The 17,500-nt window shown below is 34.0% G+C and overlaps 3 protein-coding genes across 3 annotated transcripts in view; 1 reads left to right on the top strand and 2 right to left on the bottom strand.

Annotated features, from left to right (window-relative positions):
* LOC119581184 (tyrosine-protein phosphatase non-receptor type 23-like) overlaps positions 1-4,404 on the bottom strand; it is a gene marked incomplete in the record, with an annotated part of 21,553 nt that extends 17,149 nt beyond the window's left edge. The window contains 3 exon segments of the mRNA XM_037929579.1: positions 284-2,917; positions 3,752-3,948; positions 4,120-4,404. Coding sequence (XP_037785507.1) covers positions 284-2,917; positions 3,752-3,948; positions 4,120-4,321 — 3,033 coding nt within the window.
* Positions 4,405-5,054: 650 nt separating this feature from the next.
* Positions 5,055-11,098, bottom strand: LOC119580724 (tyrosine-protein phosphatase non-receptor type 23-like). Its single transcript, XM_037928820.1, has 7 exons — positions 11,070-11,098; positions 8,727-8,910; positions 8,419-8,547; positions 8,049-8,150; positions 7,607-7,783; positions 7,288-7,347; positions 5,055-5,279 (listed from the first exon to the last, which is right to left on the bottom strand). The coding sequence occupies exons 1-7, from the start codon at positions 11,096-11,098 to the stop codon at positions 5,055-5,057; spliced, it is 906 nt and encodes a 301-aa protein (XP_037784748.1).
* A 3,935-nt stretch (positions 11,099-15,033) lies between these two features.
* LOC119580723 (tyrosine-protein phosphatase non-receptor type 23-like) lies at positions 15,034-17,380 on the top strand. Its single transcript, XM_037928819.1, has 4 exons — positions 15,034-15,241; positions 16,556-16,733; positions 16,883-17,027; positions 17,325-17,380. Exons 2-4 carry the CDS (start codon positions 16,575-16,577, stop codon positions 17,378-17,380), a joined length of 360 nt encoding a protein of 119 aa, XP_037784747.1. The 5' UTR covers positions 15,034-15,241; positions 16,556-16,574.
* Positions 17,381-17,500: the final 120 nt, after the last annotated feature.

The following is a 17,500-nucleotide window of genomic DNA, read 5'->3' as shown; positions in this document are numbered from 1 at the left end:
AAATTATTCACTACTAAGCATGGTAAAATAATTGAAAATAAAACAGATGTGAATGAAAATTTTGTTATTACTATCGCTCAAACACACATCTCTAATAATCTTAAATCAGGCTAACAAATCAAACTAACAAATTCTATATAAATATAAAATGAATAAAATGACTTTTCAAAGGTGCATTATATTTTTGGGGAAAGATTTCTTGGTATAATTGCTACAATATTTAAAACATTGGATATGAAAACATTCAGAATGAAGTAACTCCTACTCAATCCAGAAGACTTACACTGGACACCACATTTGGAAGGTTGCTGCTGCTGGCTGGAGGAGGCTGGCTAGCGTCGGCAACTGCCCCTGCAGCAGAAGTCACATCAGGTGCTGAAGATGCTCCAACTGAAGCTGCTGCTCCCATAGAACCCACAACATCAGCAGCCTTTTGGACTCCAGAGACTGCTGGCTGCGGAGTTAGGGGCGACCACTGTGAGCCAGGTGGTGAAGTTAGCTCAATGCCTGACAAGAGGTCCAAGTTTGATATGCCTGAAGTAACAGATGAAACAGATGGAGCAACGGAGGATGTGGCTCCTGTAGCAGGTGGTACCTGCTGTGGCTGCTGCTTCTGTGGTTGAAGGGGTTGTGGCTGAAGAGGCTGTGTTTGTGGTTGCACTGATGGCTGCTGGGGCTGTAGAGGTTGCCCTTGTGGTAGGTGTGATGTTGGTTGCTGTGGTTGATATTGCTGCTGCTGTGACTGAGGCTGTGACTGCTGAGGTACAGGTTGATGCTGAGGCTGTTGGGGATGGGCCTGCTGCATCTGAGGCTTCTGACCCATTGGATACTGAGCCTGATAAGCCTGTTGGTGAGGTTGCTGTGGCTGCTGTGGCTGCTGTGGCTGTTGTGGCTGTTGTGGTTGCTGTGGCTGCTGAGGCTGATGTGAGCCATACTGTGCCCAAGTCTGATAATTCTGATTATACATCATGGTCTGACTGTAATGAGTATTAGTTGCATTAGCTGTTACTACAACAGGTGATGAATAAGCTTGAGAAGGCACTGTCGATGCACCTGTCTGAGATGTGGTAAATGTAGCTGACATTGAAGGTGCTCTGTGTGAAGAACTCTGGGTGCCAAATGTTCCAGGACTTCCTGCTTGGCTGCTGCTGATGGATGTAATGCCTGACTGTGGGTAACTGGCATACATGTTCCAATGTGACTGTGGTGCCTGAGTTCCTGTTGTAGTTATGGGCACAGCTTGGGAAGTTGCTGTTTTGGACTGTGGATAAGCCCCTGCTGGGGTACTACCACTTGCTGAACTGCCATATGCACTTGAAGCAAAGTTTGATCCAGCAGAATTCTGGTATGAAGCATCTCCTTGTGTCCCAGATTGTTGGTTACTATATGGTGATTTGGCATAGCCTGCATAGGCAGTCTGGTTTGAATATACAACACCTCCTGATTGGTTATTTGAGTCTGGACTCATATTTGATGAATAATAAGAGCCTGCCTGGCTATACATTGCAGCAGGAGCAGGGCTGGTGGCCTGTGCACTTGGGTACTGATAGGAATATGGAGGATAATAGTAACTGCTACCACCTGCCGTAGTTGTAGGATATCCCTGCTGAGTACTCCCAGCAGATGCCGTTGTAACTGCAGTCACTGCTGTAGCTGGTATGGCAGGTGTCCCAGATGGTTGCTGATAATACCCATAGTAATTCTGACCCATATTTCTTGTGTCCTTCTGAACCACAGATGGGCCTCCCTCACCTGTGCTCCCTGCTGCCCTTGTTCCTCCCACAGCTGTGCTACTGCTGCTGCTGGTGCCTGATGCAACACCTGGTGGGTAAGTGGAACCATAACTATATTGATGGGCCTGACTATGAGAGGATGCTGTGGCTCCACTATGTTGAGTTCCACCACTAACAGCTGTTGATGTATTTACAGAAGATGCAGCTCCTACACCTTGTTGTCCATAATAAGAGTATCCTCCACTATATCCATACTGAGGCTGACTTCCTGCTTGGCTCATATTATAGATATTAGAGGAATGAGCACTGCTTGCTGTGTTATAAGGAGTGGCTGATTCACTAACTGAAGCTGTTACTGTTGATGATGCAGCAGCACCTGCTCCCATACTAGAGGGGTACCCTGATGCTGATGCACCAGTAGAGTATGGAGTAGCACCCATTTGCTGACTACCATAATAGTGACCTGGAGCACTGAAAGCAGCAGTTGTTGTGGGAACTTTATAAGGTGAGCCAGAGCTCTGAGGGGCTGGGGAAGGAACTGGGGAGGGAGCAGATGGACGGTATGCTGCTGACTGGCTAGAGTAATTTGCTGAATATCCTCCAGCTTGACTGCAGGATGTCATAGCATCACTCTGTTCTGATCCCAATGGGGCAGGCCTCATACTACTGGCATAAGAGCCACTGGGGTCGTGATATCCATACCCCGGATGCACCTGTGGCGATGCTCCAGCACCAACTCCTGGAACCACACCTGCCATCCCTGGGCCTCCTTTCATATGCTGTAAGAAATCTTTTAGTTTTGGACCACTTGTGGAGCTTCCTGGTGCTTCTATGCTCCCTTCTCTTATGGGCTTGGCTGGAGGCACACCACCTGTGAACTTCTTAACATTTGCTGAAAGCATCTCCTCTCGTTCCTCGTCCTGCACCCTACAGACAGACTTAACCCGAGATGCAAGCTTGCTTACTTGTCCCTCCAGCTTATGGTAAAACTCTTGAGCATCTTCAGCTTTCTTAAGTATATTGAGGTACGCATTATATGATGCCAAGAGAGACGAAAGAGTCTCTGATCTCTGTGCCTGAGCCTGATTGGTGAGGCGACGGGTGGTGGCATAAGCAGCATTGGCCTCTGAGAGAGCTTGCAGGATATTGGCTTGGGCAGACATATTTTTTTCTAAACCTAAAACCTGTTGGGAATAAGAGTAAAATACTGGTTATGTAATATATATATATATATATATATATATATATATATATATATATATATATATATATATATATATATATATATATATATAAAAAATGTAATCAGGACTAATTTCTCTTCCTGATCTTGGGTTCTACCTGTTATATGTTTTATTCTTTCCTCAAACAGTTTATATACCTCCTTACTTGATACTTCCAAAACCTAGATCCAATTGATGCCAGGAGAACACATGCTATGTCCACTCTGACTTTAGTTTATCAATTTTCTTTACACAGAAAGTTCCACATGTGCTTAATCACAAAGGAGTCAATTACTGGGCCCCATTGAGTTCACATGGTTCCCCTAGTCTTTGAACTTTGTTTTATAATTATATTAATTATTTTTTTATTTATATATATATATTATATATATATATATTATATATATATATATGTATAATATATATGTATAATATTATATATATATATATAATATTAATTATATATATATATAATAATATATATATATATATATATATAAATATATATATATATATATATTATATATATTATATATTTAATATATATATATATATATATATATTATATATACCATTAGTAGTCATAACATTAGTCATAGAAATAATTTTTTCCCAAAAAATTCAAAGAATGGGGTACAAAGATGAAGCCAGGTAAGCCTAGTAATCAACAAAATAAAACACTCAAAACAGAACCAAAGTGGGCAGTGTATCTCCCTAGCACCAATGGGTTAATAAGAATATATTTCATATATTCACCATCTACCCTCACCCTTAACATAAGAGGAAGACACTAACCAATCTGTCATGTTTTTTCAATTCATTCTTGAAGAATTCTTCAGTGTCATCCTGGTTGGTCACCAACTGCTTTGTGATATCATCGTTCTGAATGTCTGTCCTCAGCTGAGACTCTAGCTGTGTTCTTTGTGTGCGCATCTCCTTTACTTTGCCCAACAGACGCTTCACCTCCTGCTTTGTAGCCGGGTCACCTTGAGCTGAGAAAGTAGAAGTTTCTTTTTTACTCACATACTTTCAGGTAAAACATTTTTTTCTAAGATTTTTTTTTTTTTTTGGGGGGGAGGATGTTAATACTAGGAAAATAAATACTATTTGAGATGTAACTGCATGTACTCTGACTTGTGAACTATCTTCAGAAATGAACTTACCTTCAACACTGGCCACAGAGGGAATGGCAGAAGCTACCTGGTCCAGAGGTTTGGTAAGTAACTGAAGGTTGGCCAGGTGTGATGTAATGGCTCTGTGCAAAGCGGTGTTATTGTCCTGGGCACTCTGATGAGCCTCTCGATATTTGTTGGCCTCGCGCTTGAGCTCTCCCACGATCATGTTCGGGGCTCGCTTTCCCATCATGGCAAGGAACTCCTTCTCCTTCTCCTCTTCTTCCTTTCAAATGCATTCAAATATTGTGATTTTTTTTTTTTTTTTTTTTATCAGAAAGTATCTACTTGACAATTTAAATGAACAAGAGTTTGAAAAAAATTTTTACCTAAATGATCTGGTGTTTTCCTTGAGGAAATTTATACATGATAGAAGTAGAATTTTTGCCATTATCTGGAGCTTTTCACCTTTACTTGCACTGAGATCTGCACAGCATTCAATCAGTTCCTGTTTGAGATGCAAGATATTATCAAAACATTTTCCAACACTTCTACAAGCCAATTTTTTAAAAAGTACATTCCATTATCTTATGATCATTATTCTTATTAATACATATAAAAATGAAATCTCTTACCTGGGGAAGGTTTTCTGATCCTGTCTCTAGTGTCAAAGTGTCTAATTGCATGGAAGCTAGGTAACTTTCTAGCTCTTCATTCTTCTCCTGGATAGCTGACCCAATTCGCCGCAGCAACTTGGCTTTTTCCTCACTAAGGGAAGAGAGAAAATATAATAAAGTCAAGTCAGATACTAAAACTGTCAACTACCTGAACCATTCCACTCACATTAACATATACCCACACATATGTAAACACATAAACTCACACAAGCATATACAACCAAAAATAAAAACAGTTATTAGTGAAAAATACTAATTATAACAACTTTCGATTTCCAAATAAACAAAAGTATATTACTTCACAGCAACTCAATAGGCTTCCATGGGCACAAGCTTGATGAAGATGTCTTGGCCAGCAACTTCAGGGTCTGTCACACTAAAAGGGATTCCCTTCACTAGTGATGCACCTTTGACTTCAGGCAGTGTTGTGGCAGCAGGAACCTTTTCATGGTACACAAATTCGTTCTCCTTCTGAGCTGCAGTTAGCTTTCCTCCCATCACATCATGGGAGAAGGTAAGACTTTCTCCTATAAGCTGGTTATATGGAAAAAAAGGGACATGGAGAGTGTGAGTTAAAATCTTTTTACAGTCATTATTAACATAACACTGAATAATCTATAAGCTTTCCAAATAGGTTAAGCATCAGCCTTCCAAAATGGAAAATTCAAAATCGATTCTATACTAAACTAAGGAATCACAAATTGCCAATTTATTATATTCAGAAAATCAAGCTGTTAATTTAAAGTTACTTTTTTCCTTAATTTCATCAAAGAGGAAAGTATATTACAGGCTAGCTGACTTGGAGGCAAAATAGTGTAACCAAAAAACCTCTAGGCTTACTTTCACAAATAGACCCTACCTGAAGTAATGCCCAAGGGGACCCATCCTTTAAATTTCCTACCATTCACAGTAGCAATCTGATTGAAGAATGTGTGATATCAAACCTATTACAACAAAATAAAAATATAGAAAATCTAGGTTCCAATTATCAGTTTACTAGATAGGAAATTCAGAGGAAATAGAGCACAAAAAAAAATCCAGAACCATGCTAAAAAGTTGCAAAAGTTTTAAGGAAATTAATTACATCCAAATGTGGCCATTCTAGAAGAACAATATCACAGAATATTATCAGACCCCAAATTAAAAATATATTCAACAAAAAAAGATGACAATCTGTTTTTTTACATAAAATTTTTCTAAACCCCTTATTAAAAGAAGGAACAGCTAATCTGTATATACAGTAGTTTATTGTTATCCCAAAATCCTAAACCAAAATTTTATTTCAAGTCCCTGTTTTCCTTTTCAAAAAATGATGTAAAACCCCCATTTAAGAGTATGCATATACCCAAATAAGTAAATCATAATATCATATATCATATTTATTTATCTGTTAAATATATTATATATATATATATATATATATATATATATATAAATTATTATATATATATAATTTATATTATATATATTATAATTTATATTATATATTATTTATTATATTAATTTATATATTATAATATATAATTTTATTATATATATATAATATTAAAATTAAAAAATATATATAATATATATAATATATAAAATATCAATATAAATATTACATATAAAATATATCGTGTGTGTGTGGGTTGTGTGTGTGTGTGGGTGTGTTGTGTTGTGTGTGTGTGTGTGGTGTGTTGTGTTGTGTGTGTGTGTGTGTGTGTGTGTGTGTGTGTGTATACATATTTATATATATACATATATGTAGGTATATATATGTATATATGTATGTATGTGTGCATGTATGTATATATATATATAATTAATAAAAAAATAAAAAAATAAACATATATATATATATATATAATATATATATATATATATATATATATATTATATATTATATAATAATATATTATATATATATTATAATAATATATTTATATATATATTAATATTTATATTATAATATTTATATATATATTATTTATATATAAATTTTAAAATATTTATATATATATTATATATATATATATATATATATAAAATTATATATATTTTATATATATATAATATTTTTTATATTATATATTTTTTATATTTTAATTTTAATAATATAATAATATATATATAATATAATTTTATATATAAATATTATATATATATATAAAAATATATATATTATATATATTATTTATAAATATATTATATAATTTTAATTTATATATTATATATTTTTTTTTATATATATTTATTATATTTTATATATATTTTTATAATATTTAATATTTTTAAATATATATTTATTTTTATATATACAATATAACATATATATACATATATTAAATATTTTTACATATTATACATTAATAAAATAACATTTTAAAATATATTACAATTTTAAAATATATAACAAAATATATACATTAATACATATATAACTTATATACATATATCAAAAATGAAACCTCCCATTTTTGGGAAAAATACTTATGTAGAAGCAATAATTATCCAATGTCAAGTAAAGCTTTTAAAAGAAATTTACAACTGACTGTCAAACCTCATAGGCATCCTCCTCACACATGCTCTGAGCGGCTTTATTGAGCCTGTCCATCTCGTCCTTGATATGGTGAAAGTACACAGAAAAAAATTCTTTCATTACCAATGGATGATGCTTCTCTACACACACACACATGCACACACAGGCATGCATACTTTTTCTTTTTCTTTTTTTTTTAACAATCTTCATGTTTAATTTTGTACACCAACTCCTTCCAAGGTATATACAATCAGGAATCAAACATATGAATATAAACCAAGGGATTGAGGTAGAAAAAAGTTTTATTAGTTAAATCCCAGAAACTGAATTTCAAACTAACCTCCTGCTGATCTAAGTTCTTGGCCAATTTGGAGGCTTCCTTTAGCATGTCAACAGCTGCTTGGTAGTAGGCAACCCTCTCTCCCATTTTCTGTTGTTCCTCTGCTTGCATTCCTTGGTATAAAAGGGCAACTGCTCCATGGTATGCCATCTTAAATTCACAGTATCTTCTCCACATCTGTATAGGTAAAATACACATCTTCAATAGAGGAACATTTATAAATATACCTTACATAACCGTATAACTTTTTTTTTGTTTTACTAGAAATAACATCTCATTATCATTCATTTAACAATGTTTACTTCAAAATATTCATGTGAAATTTTATAAATTTTATATGTTTAACAAAGAACTCATGAGCAATGAGAAACATTCTCATATCTGGAAAAATGTACATTACTGTGATATCATAACTAATATTATAGAGCACTAAAACTCAAACCTTAATTTTTCGAGATCCTGCTATTTCTGTCACTGTTGAATCGGGACTTGAGGAAACCCAAGGTTTTTTATTGCGTTTTCGGATTCCCCAAAATTCTTGCAACTTTTTCGTTGATAAAAATAATTTTAATTTTTAAAATCCAAATAAATTAATAAAATTTTAAACAATGGAAATAAGTAAAATCTCAGAGCAAATTTTTTGAAATCTTATTTTCAAGAATGAAAAAAACTAACAAAGCAAAAATTTAAAAATTGTACTTTTAATGCACTTAAAATTTCCCTAGAAGAAGTATCCGGGACTTACTTCCACGTTTCACAAACCCTCAAAAAACTTAGATATATATTTATACTGACAAAAGGTAGGATAATACAGAATAATTCTTACCAATAATTGTTGGCTTGCGGTTGTCTGTCATGCTCTTCTCAAGAATACATTCCTGAGCTTGTGCTAGTGAAACATTGTACAAAAATGTCAACAATGTTGGAACTTGGTCTGATCCCTGGGGGTGGAACGTTTCTCGCGAACTGTAATTGCCATACAAGATTATTGATTATATATACAGGTAATGTAATATGTCCCAACTGAAACTATAGCTGTAAACATAGTAAAGTTCACCATGATTATAAAATTCTACCTTATACAAACAGCCAGACAATAAATAACATTACAATAAATTACCTGAAATGCCCAAGCTGCACATTGGAAATGTGTACAACTTATCTTCATCCCATCTGGTGTATTTCTGGCATCCATGGCCCCTAGTTCAGTATGCAGAGCCCCGATATTATAAAGAATGCACCCAATTTCATATTTAAATTTTCCTGTGGACATTATAAAACCAGGGCTAGAATAAATGTCATACCTGCAGAAACAAAACAAGATCTTAAACTTTTAAAGGAAAGAAAACAAAGTTACAGATCTTAATTTTTCAACAAAGGGAAACCATTTGAAAAGGGTTTTAAAAAACCTTACCCCTTTTTAAATCACAAAAGGGGAAGTAAAAGGGAAATAAATAAAGGGGGGCCCAAATCTAAATATAAATCCCCAAAATGAGCAACAATAATAATATGTTTGTTGTAAAAGAAAAAAAGTAAAATTTTTTGGAAAAAACCCATTTTCAACAATTATCTATATCACTGTCACATTTAATAGCTGTACTGAATATTATTATTTCTTATACTTCCTCTCAACATTATCACACTAGGCTATAATTACAACTACTATTATCAATTTTGCCAATGATATTAATACTACTTTTATCCCCAATATTATCATTCCTACTATTACTTGGCCTTTTTTTCTATAAATCTTCCCACTGTTCCCAAAATTTTAAAAAGGGCAAATGTTTAGTAATAACAAAAAAACACCTTTACGATGACACCTCAAAAATTCCCAAGTTTAAAAAAATAAAGGCATGAATTTTTTTTTTTTAAAGTCGTTTCAAAAACAATCAGAAAAACAGAAAAAGAAAAAAAACTGGAGCTTCAGAATAAAATGTTCCTTTTCTCATGATGCACTTCTGGGTCTTCTCCATGACCTCAATTTCTACTGCCGCAAAACAAAACACAGCGTAAAATTTATCCTCATTTTAGTGTTTAAGTCAATAAAAAGTCTACATAGGAATAGATGCTACATTCTTTTTAAACTTTATAAATATAATGATTTCATTGTTTTTACTTTATGAGTTAGCACACTTATACATTTCTATAAAAATTAGAAGAGATCTGTATTATTTGACGTTACTGAATAGTAAATTTAAACTTAAATGCAAGATTTTTTGTATCCAAAAAAAAATGAAAAGATTTTCATATTTAAACTTGATTCCTAACTATTAAAGTATAGCATTCATTCCATCATTAATGCATTTATTTATCCTCAAACACATATAATCTCCTCATACCTAATGGAAACCTAACTATCACAGTAGATAAAGATTCAATAGATATCAAAAGGAATAACTATAAAATCACTTCCCTGAATATAAACATACATTTGCTGGCTTGATTACTTGTTCAAACTGCCCACAAAGTTTTTTGGGGTTGGGGTTTATTTAGACGGGTTTTATAAAGAAGGGCCCCAAATATGACAGTTAATTTTTCCCTCCTGAATCAAGTTTTTTTTCCTACTAAGCAAAAATGCTTTTCGAGAAAATTTAAAAGGGAAAAAATATAAAAACCTGCCCATCAGTACCAAACAAACAAACTCACCAATTAAATGTTACAGCAATACTCGAGTTCTCATTAAGTGGGAATCTGGAGAGAAGATAGTGCAGCTGGCAGTAGTATTTCTTGGGGGGTGGGCACCCTGGGTCCCTTTTAAGCAGGAAAGGCACTGCCGCCGGCCCTCCCGCTCATGGGAAACTTTGCACTTTTAACTGTTTTGGGGGGTTTATGATAATGGTTTACGAAAATACTGGGGAAAAAAACCATGAAAAAAATAAAAAAATTTTTGAGACCCCGGCAGCCATTTAAAAAAAACCCCGTGCCCCCCTGTGAGTTTTTTTACTTTGTTTGGTGTGGCACTTCAGCTACAGCTCCACAAATGTGGGGTCAAAGCCTTGTTTTTATCTCAAATGCTGGAAAACCATGGTTGTCCCCAAACGCACACCAAGGGAAACTAAAAATATTCCCCAAAGGTTTTTTAATTTTTTAAATTGCATGAAAATGGAAAACTTCCTAGATTTTGAAAGCCCCCTTGTTCTTTTTATTCCCACCAAGGCCCCTATGATATAAATTTTTTATCCCCTTTTATTAACAGTGTCATCATGAAACAATGTTCTGTGAAAATTAATAGTACAAAGACACCAGACACTTTTTTTTTTTTTAATAATCTGTCTATTCATATGGACAGGGAAATTAATGTCTTTGGGTCTCTCTTGACATTTTCCTCTTTCTACCACTCTCTCCTTCTCTCTTCATCTCTCTCATTCTCTCCTCTTCTCTCACCTGCTTCATTTTCCCCTTTAAATTTTTTTCCCCAAAAATTTTGGGAGCAAATTCAGTCCAAAATTTTACTAAAGACTTTCTAGGGGCTGCTGCCAACAAGATCATGGCACATTTTTTACTTCTGACCGCATTAGATACCAAACCACAAATTCATTCGTAACCCTTATTCATGACACTTTAAACAACTATAGTCCATGGCCTTTTATGTCTTCCTAGGCAATGGGTCTATATGTCCTCTGTTTTACACAAGAGGCATTGCAATCTATGTCCTTCCCTTTTGTATAATGCATGTTTTGAGGTGTGCCACACAAAGATATACCCCCCAAAATTTTAAAATGCTCATAAAATGTAATTGGTTGTTCAATGAACAATGATTACTTTATCAAACTAAAATAATACAGAATGCAATTCTTGTTCTCTTTGTTTCACCTTAGATGAAAAATAGATGAGTATTATGATTGACCAGATTACAAGCTTACAACCATATCTTCTCACACAATAATAAATCACCATTCTTGTTCGAGATAAGTTGGTTTTCCAAAATCCTCATACTTCTGGAAAATTTCTGAGTAAACTGTAACTATAATTTTCTCAGGGGCAAAATAATCATAAAAATTTTTTTTTTCCCAAAAGATGCCCCATTTTTTTCCCATAAATTGGGCCCCCTTACAGTCAGACAAAGGGAAACTTTTCCAAATTATTCCTTACAAGAAAAGCAACAACAACTTTCATATTTTGTCAACATAAGATGCATATTGGGAAATAGCTCTGTAATCTTAGGCTGCAGCGAAATTGTTAAAAGACTGTCACAGCCTCTGTTCTACACTGCAGCATAAGCCAAAAAAATCCCCCATATATCTTTTGGCAATTTTGGACTGCTTCCTTATCTTGACAGATTATCAGGAAGTTCTACAATGATGAACAAGTGTTGTGGAGATTTCTTTGTCTTTGTCAGAATGCCAACAGGTAAGGAGGTGCAGCTAACAGGTACAGGAGAGATGCATGGATGTCTTCTGTATAAATCCTAAGTATCAAAGACTTGCCCAGTTAAAGGTTAAAATCTCAGAACTCTGGGTCACATCAAGAATACACTTAATATATCAAAACATTTACAAGTAAAACATGATTCTCCATAGCTTCAGTGAAGCCAAATCATAGATCAAATCATAAGTAAACATATCATCAAGCCTAACAATGATCATGGACTTCAAGATAAAATTTATGTCTTATAAGCAATGGACATCAATTAGTTCAATAATTTTCCATGGTTATCATTATCATTAATTATACCTCATATGTATCAGTCATATATGCAAGAAGATGGTCTAGACCTCAAACGACCTCTATTTTAAAGATGTACTAGCAAGATTCAATTCTAGAGAAAAGTACACAATACCTAAAGCAAGACTATGGGAGCCGAAATTACTAGAATCCCCAATAATGAAAAAGTCCTACTGGTCGAAATTCCAACGAAACTCATTCGGTCTAATAGGCTAGCATACTTTCCATATCAAGACCAAGAAATCGTATTCTTTCGGTATTCACGTAACATACATGTTAATAATTCCTTCGTATTCCCGCAGAGGGACAGCCCACCGCAAACTGCACGACCAAAAATTAGTAACTATGTTATAACACGAATCACTAATCCTCACAAAATGTACCCTGTTCCACAACAACTGTATTATCTCTCACCTGCTTCAATTTTAGGTCCAAATTCTGCGTTTTCTGCACTTTGTTTAAGCTCGAAGCTTAACATAGGCAGTCGCGGGACTGCCTCCATTTTCAATGTCAACAAGTTCCAACATTTATGAAAAAAGATGAATCACGTCTTTTTTTAATTATATACATAGTATCTAACTCCCCTTTTGTCCCAATACTTATATATTCGTTCAATAAATATTTTTGTGTTTTTGGATTGGGTGCCAAAAATTTTTTTTTTATTTTTTTCCCCCCAAACCCCTGACAATCAGGTGACTCCGGAAAGTCTGAAAGATTTGGCGAACGGCGAAGTGTCATGCTGGACAATTTTGCTTTTTGGTTTTCCTTGGTTCCAAAAAACCCAAAGGAACCTTTTTTTTTTTTAAAAAAAAAAAAATTTTTTTACGTGGAAACCGAACCCTTTAAAAAAAAAAATTTTAGAGGCCAGACCATTTTTTTTGCATAATTTGATTTTGATCAATTTTTGAGTTTAAAATTTTAATGATAATTGGTTTCCCCATTAAAAGTATTGAACCCCAATTTTGCCCCCCCTTTTTTGCTTTTTTAAACTAAATTTATTTTAAGGCCCTTACCCCCCTTTTTTACCTTTTGTTTTTTTTTTTTTCCCCCCCCCCCCCCCCCCCCCCCCCCCTTTTTTCACTGAAGCTATGGAGAACCCATGTTTTACTTGAAAAATGTTTAAAATATATTAAGTGGTATTCTTGATGGGACCCGGGATTTTAAAGATTTTAATTTTTAAATGGGAAAGGGCTTTGATACTTAGGATTTATACAGAAGACATCCATGAAATCTCTCCTTTTAACCTGTTAGCTGCACTTCCTTACCTGTTGGCTTTTCTGAAAAAAGACAAAAAAAATCTCCACAAAACTTGTTCACATTGTAGAACTCTGTTTAATCTTTTAAAGAAAAGGGAAAAGCGTCCAAAATTCCCAAAAAATTTTATATGGGGTTTTTTTTTGGCTTTTGTTTCCAGGAAAGAACAGGGGCCCCTGTAAACAGTTTTTTAAACAATTTGCTGCAGCCTAAGTTTACAAAAGTTTTTCCCAATATGAAATTTTATGTTGCCCAAAATATGAAATTTGTTGTTGCTTTTTCTTGAAAGGAAAAATTGGAAAAGTTTTCCTGTTGACGTAAGGGGGCCCAATTTTTTTGGGAAAAAAATGTGGGATCTTTTGGGAAAAAAAGTTTAGATTTTTTGCCCTGAGAAAATTATGTTACATTTTACTCAGAAATTTTCCAAAAGTATGAGGATGCTGGAAAACCAACTTATCTCGACAAGAATGTGATTTATTATTGTGTGAGAAGATATGTTGTAAGCTTGGGAATCGGGTCAATCATAAATACTCATCTATTTTCATCTAAGGTGAAACAAAGAGAAAAAGAATTGCATTCTGTATTATTTTAGTTTGATAAAGTAATCATTGTTCATTGAACAACCAATTACATTTTATGAGCATTTAAAATTTTTGGGGGTATATCTTTGTGTGGCACACCTCAAAACATGTTTATAAAAAAGGGGGAAGGAAAAATGATTCCAATCCCTCTTGTGAAAAACGGGAGGACATATAGACCCATTCCCGGAAGAAAAAAAAAAGGGCCCAGGGAAACTATAGTTGTTTAAAGTGTCATGAATAAGGGTTACGAATGAATTTGTGGTTTGGTATCTAATGCGGTCAGAAGTAAAAAATGTGCCATGATCTTGTTGGCAGCAGCTCCTAGCAAGTCTTTAGTGAATTTGGAAAAAAATATTTCTACCCTAAATTTTTGTGGAAAAAAATTTAAGGGGGAATGGAGCAGGTGGGGAGAAGAGGAAGAAGAGAGGTGAAGAGAGAAGGGGAGAGTGGTAGAAAAGGGGGAAAAAAGTCAAGGGGAGACCCAAAGGGCATTAATTTTCCCCGTCCTAGAATAGACAGATTATTAAAAAAAAAAAAGTGTCTGGTGTCTTTGTACTATTAATTTTCACAGAACATTGTTCATGATGACACATGTCTAATAGAAGCGGGATAGAAATTTATATCATATGGCATATGTAGGAATAAGAGAACAAGGTGGCTTTCAAAATCTATGAAGTATCATATTCATGCAAATTTATAAAATTAAAACCTTGGGGAGTATATATTTAGCTTGCTTGGTGTGCGTTTGGCTGGACAACCATGGTTTTCCAGCATTTGAGATAAAAAACAAGGCTTTGACCCCACATTTGTGGAGCTGTAGCTGAAGTGCCACACCAAACAAGTGAATAACTTCACAGGGAGCACAGGTTTTTAAATGGCTGCCAGGTCATCAGAAATTATTATTTTTTTCATGGTTTCTTTCCCCAGTATATTCGTGACCATTATCATGAAGACCCAGACAGTTATAGTGCAGAGATCCATGAGCTGGAGGGCCTGCGAGCCAGTGCCATCCATGCTTAAAAGGGGACTTCACAGGGTGCTCCACCCTCAAGAAATACTACTGCCAGCTGCACTATCTTCTCTCCAGATTCCCACTTAATGAGAACTCGAGTATTGCTGTAACATTTAATTGGTGAGTTTGTTTGTTTGGTACTGATGGGCTAGAGTTTGCATATTTCTTCATTTTATTATTCTCTGAAATGCAGTATTGCTTAGTAGCTGACAATAAACTTGATTCAGGAGCAAGAATTAGACTAGTCATATTTGGGCCTTACTTTATAAGACTCCTGTCTAGTAACCACAACCCAAACTAACTTTGTGGTCAGTTGAACAAGTAATCAAGCCAGCAAATGTATGTTTATATTCAGGGAAGTGATTTTATAGTTATTCCTTTTGATATCTATTGAATCTTTATCTACTGTGATAGTTAGGTTTCCATTAGGTATGAGGAGATTATATGTGTTTGAGGATAAATAAATGCATTAATGATGGAATGAATGCTATACTTTAATAGTTAGTGAATCAAGTAGAGTATGATAATCTTTTCAGTTATTTTGGATACACAAATCTTGCATTGAAAGTTTGATTCACTATTCAGTAACGTCAAATATACAGATCTCTTCTAATTGTATAGAAATGTATAAGTGTGCTAACTCATAAAGTAAAAAACAATGAAATCATTATATTTATAAAGTTTAAAAAGAATGTAGCATCTATTCCTATGTAGACTTTTTATTGACTTAAACACTAAAATGAGGATAAATTTTACGCTGTGTTTTGTTTTGCGGCAGTAGAAATTGAGGTCATGGAGAAGACCCAGAAGTGCATCATGAGAAAAGGAACATTTTATTCTGAAGCTCCAGTTTTTTTTCTTTTTCTGTTTTTCTGATTGCTGCTTTTGCATCGTACTAAAAAAAAATTATTCATGCCTTTATGAATCTTGGTAGTATTATGATGGTGTCACTCGTAATGGTGTTTGTGTTATTACTAATACATTTGCCTTTGATTATGGTAACAGTGAAGATTTATAGAAAAAAAGGCCAAGTAATAGTAGGAATGATAATATTGGGGATAAAAGTAGTATTAATATCATTGGCAAAATTGATAATAGTAGTTGTAATTATAGCCTAGTGTGATAATGTTGAGAGGAAGTATAAGAAATAATAATATTCAGTACAGCTATTAAATGTGACAGTGATATAGATAATTGTTGAAAATGGGCTTCTTCCAAAAATATTTTATTTTTTCTTTTAAAACACATATTTTTATTGTTGCTCATTTTGGGTATTTATATTTAATTTGCCTGCTTTTTTTATACCATTGACTTCACTAGTGATGAAAGGGCTAGGTTTTGAAACATTTTCAAATGGATACATTTTGTTGAAATTAAGATCTGTAACTTTGTTTTCTTCCTTTAAAAGTTTAAGATCTTGTTTTGTTTCTGCAGGTATGACATTTATTCTAGCATGGTGTATAATGTCACAGACATTAAGTATGAAATGGCCTGCATTCTTTATAATATCGGGGCTCTGCATACTGAACTAGGGGCCATGGATGCCAGAAATACACCAGATGGGATGAAGATAAGTTGTACACATTTCCAATGTGCAGCTTGGGCATTTCAGGTAATTTATTGTAATGTTATTTATTGTCGGGCGTTTTATAAGGTAAATTTATAACTGGGAACTTTACTATGTTTACAGCTATATTTTTCAGTTGGGACATATTACATTACCTGTATATATAATCAATAATCTTGTATGGCAATTTACAGTATCTGCGAGACACGTATCCACAACCACGGGAGTCAGACCTAAGTCCAACATTGTTGACATTTTTGTACAATGTTTCACTAGCACAAGCTCAGGAATGTATTCTTGAGAAGAGCATGACAGACAACCGCAAGCCAACAATTATTGGTAAGAATTATTCTGTATTATCCTACCTTTTGTCAGTATAAATATATATCTAATGATTTGAGTTGTTTGTGCATAAACAGTGGAAGTAAGATCCTCTGGATACATTCTTCTATGGAAGTTTAAGTGCATTAAAAGTACAACTTTTTAAACTTTATGCATTGTTAGTATTTTCATTCTTGTAAATAAGATTTCAGATAAATTGCTCATGAGATGTTTACTTACTTTCCATTGCTTAAGATTATTTAGTTAATTTGATTTGAGATTTTAGAATGAATAAGAAATTATTTTTATCAACAGAAAAAGTTGCAATGAAGTGTAAAATCCCGAAAAGCAATAACAACCTTTGGGCCTAAAAGTTCCAGATTCAACAGGACGAAAAGGGATCTCAAAAAATTTAAAGGTTTGAGTTTAGTGCTCATAATATTTTTATAAATTCACGAAATGTAATTTTTCCAATATGAGAATGTTTTCTC

This window comes from Penaeus monodon, chromosome 14, assembly GCF_015228065.2.
Source record: "Penaeus monodon isolate SGIC_2016 chromosome 14, NSTDA_Pmon_1, whole genome shotgun sequence".
Classification (NCBI taxonomy): Eukaryota; Metazoa; Arthropoda; class Malacostraca; order Decapoda; family Penaeidae; genus Penaeus; species Penaeus monodon.
This window is presented reverse-complemented; position numbering and strand designations above follow the sequence as displayed.

What these genes read in the sequence shown, in the direction of transcription:
- LOC119580724 (XM_037928820.1), bottom strand. Translation starts at nt 11,098, where the DNA reads ATGATCTTGTTGGCAGCAGCCCCTAGAAA. An exon ending in CAGGATCTCGAAAAATTAAG is followed by an intron (nt 7,784 to 8,048) that starts GTTTGAGTTTTA and finishes TTACCTATACAG; the next exon opens with ATGTGGAGAAGATACTGTGA. An exon ending in GTGAGGAGGATGCCTATGAG is followed by an intron (nt 5,280 to 7,287) that starts GTTTGACAGTCA and finishes CCATATAACCAG; the next exon opens with CTTATAGGAGAAAGTCTTAC.
- LOC119580723 (XM_037928819.1), top strand. Translation starts at nt 16,575, where the DNA reads ATGGTGTATAATGTCACAGACATTAAGTATGAAATGGCCTGCATTCTT. An exon ending in GTGCAGCTTGGGCATTTCAG is followed by an intron (nt 16,734 to 16,882) that starts GTAATTTATTGT and finishes GGCAATTTACAG; the next exon opens with TATCTGCGAGACACGTATCC. An exon ending in CCGCAAGCCAACAATTATTG is followed by an intron (nt 17,028 to 17,324) that starts GTAAGAATTATT and finishes TTTTATCAACAG; the next exon opens with AAAAAGTTGCAATGAAGTGT.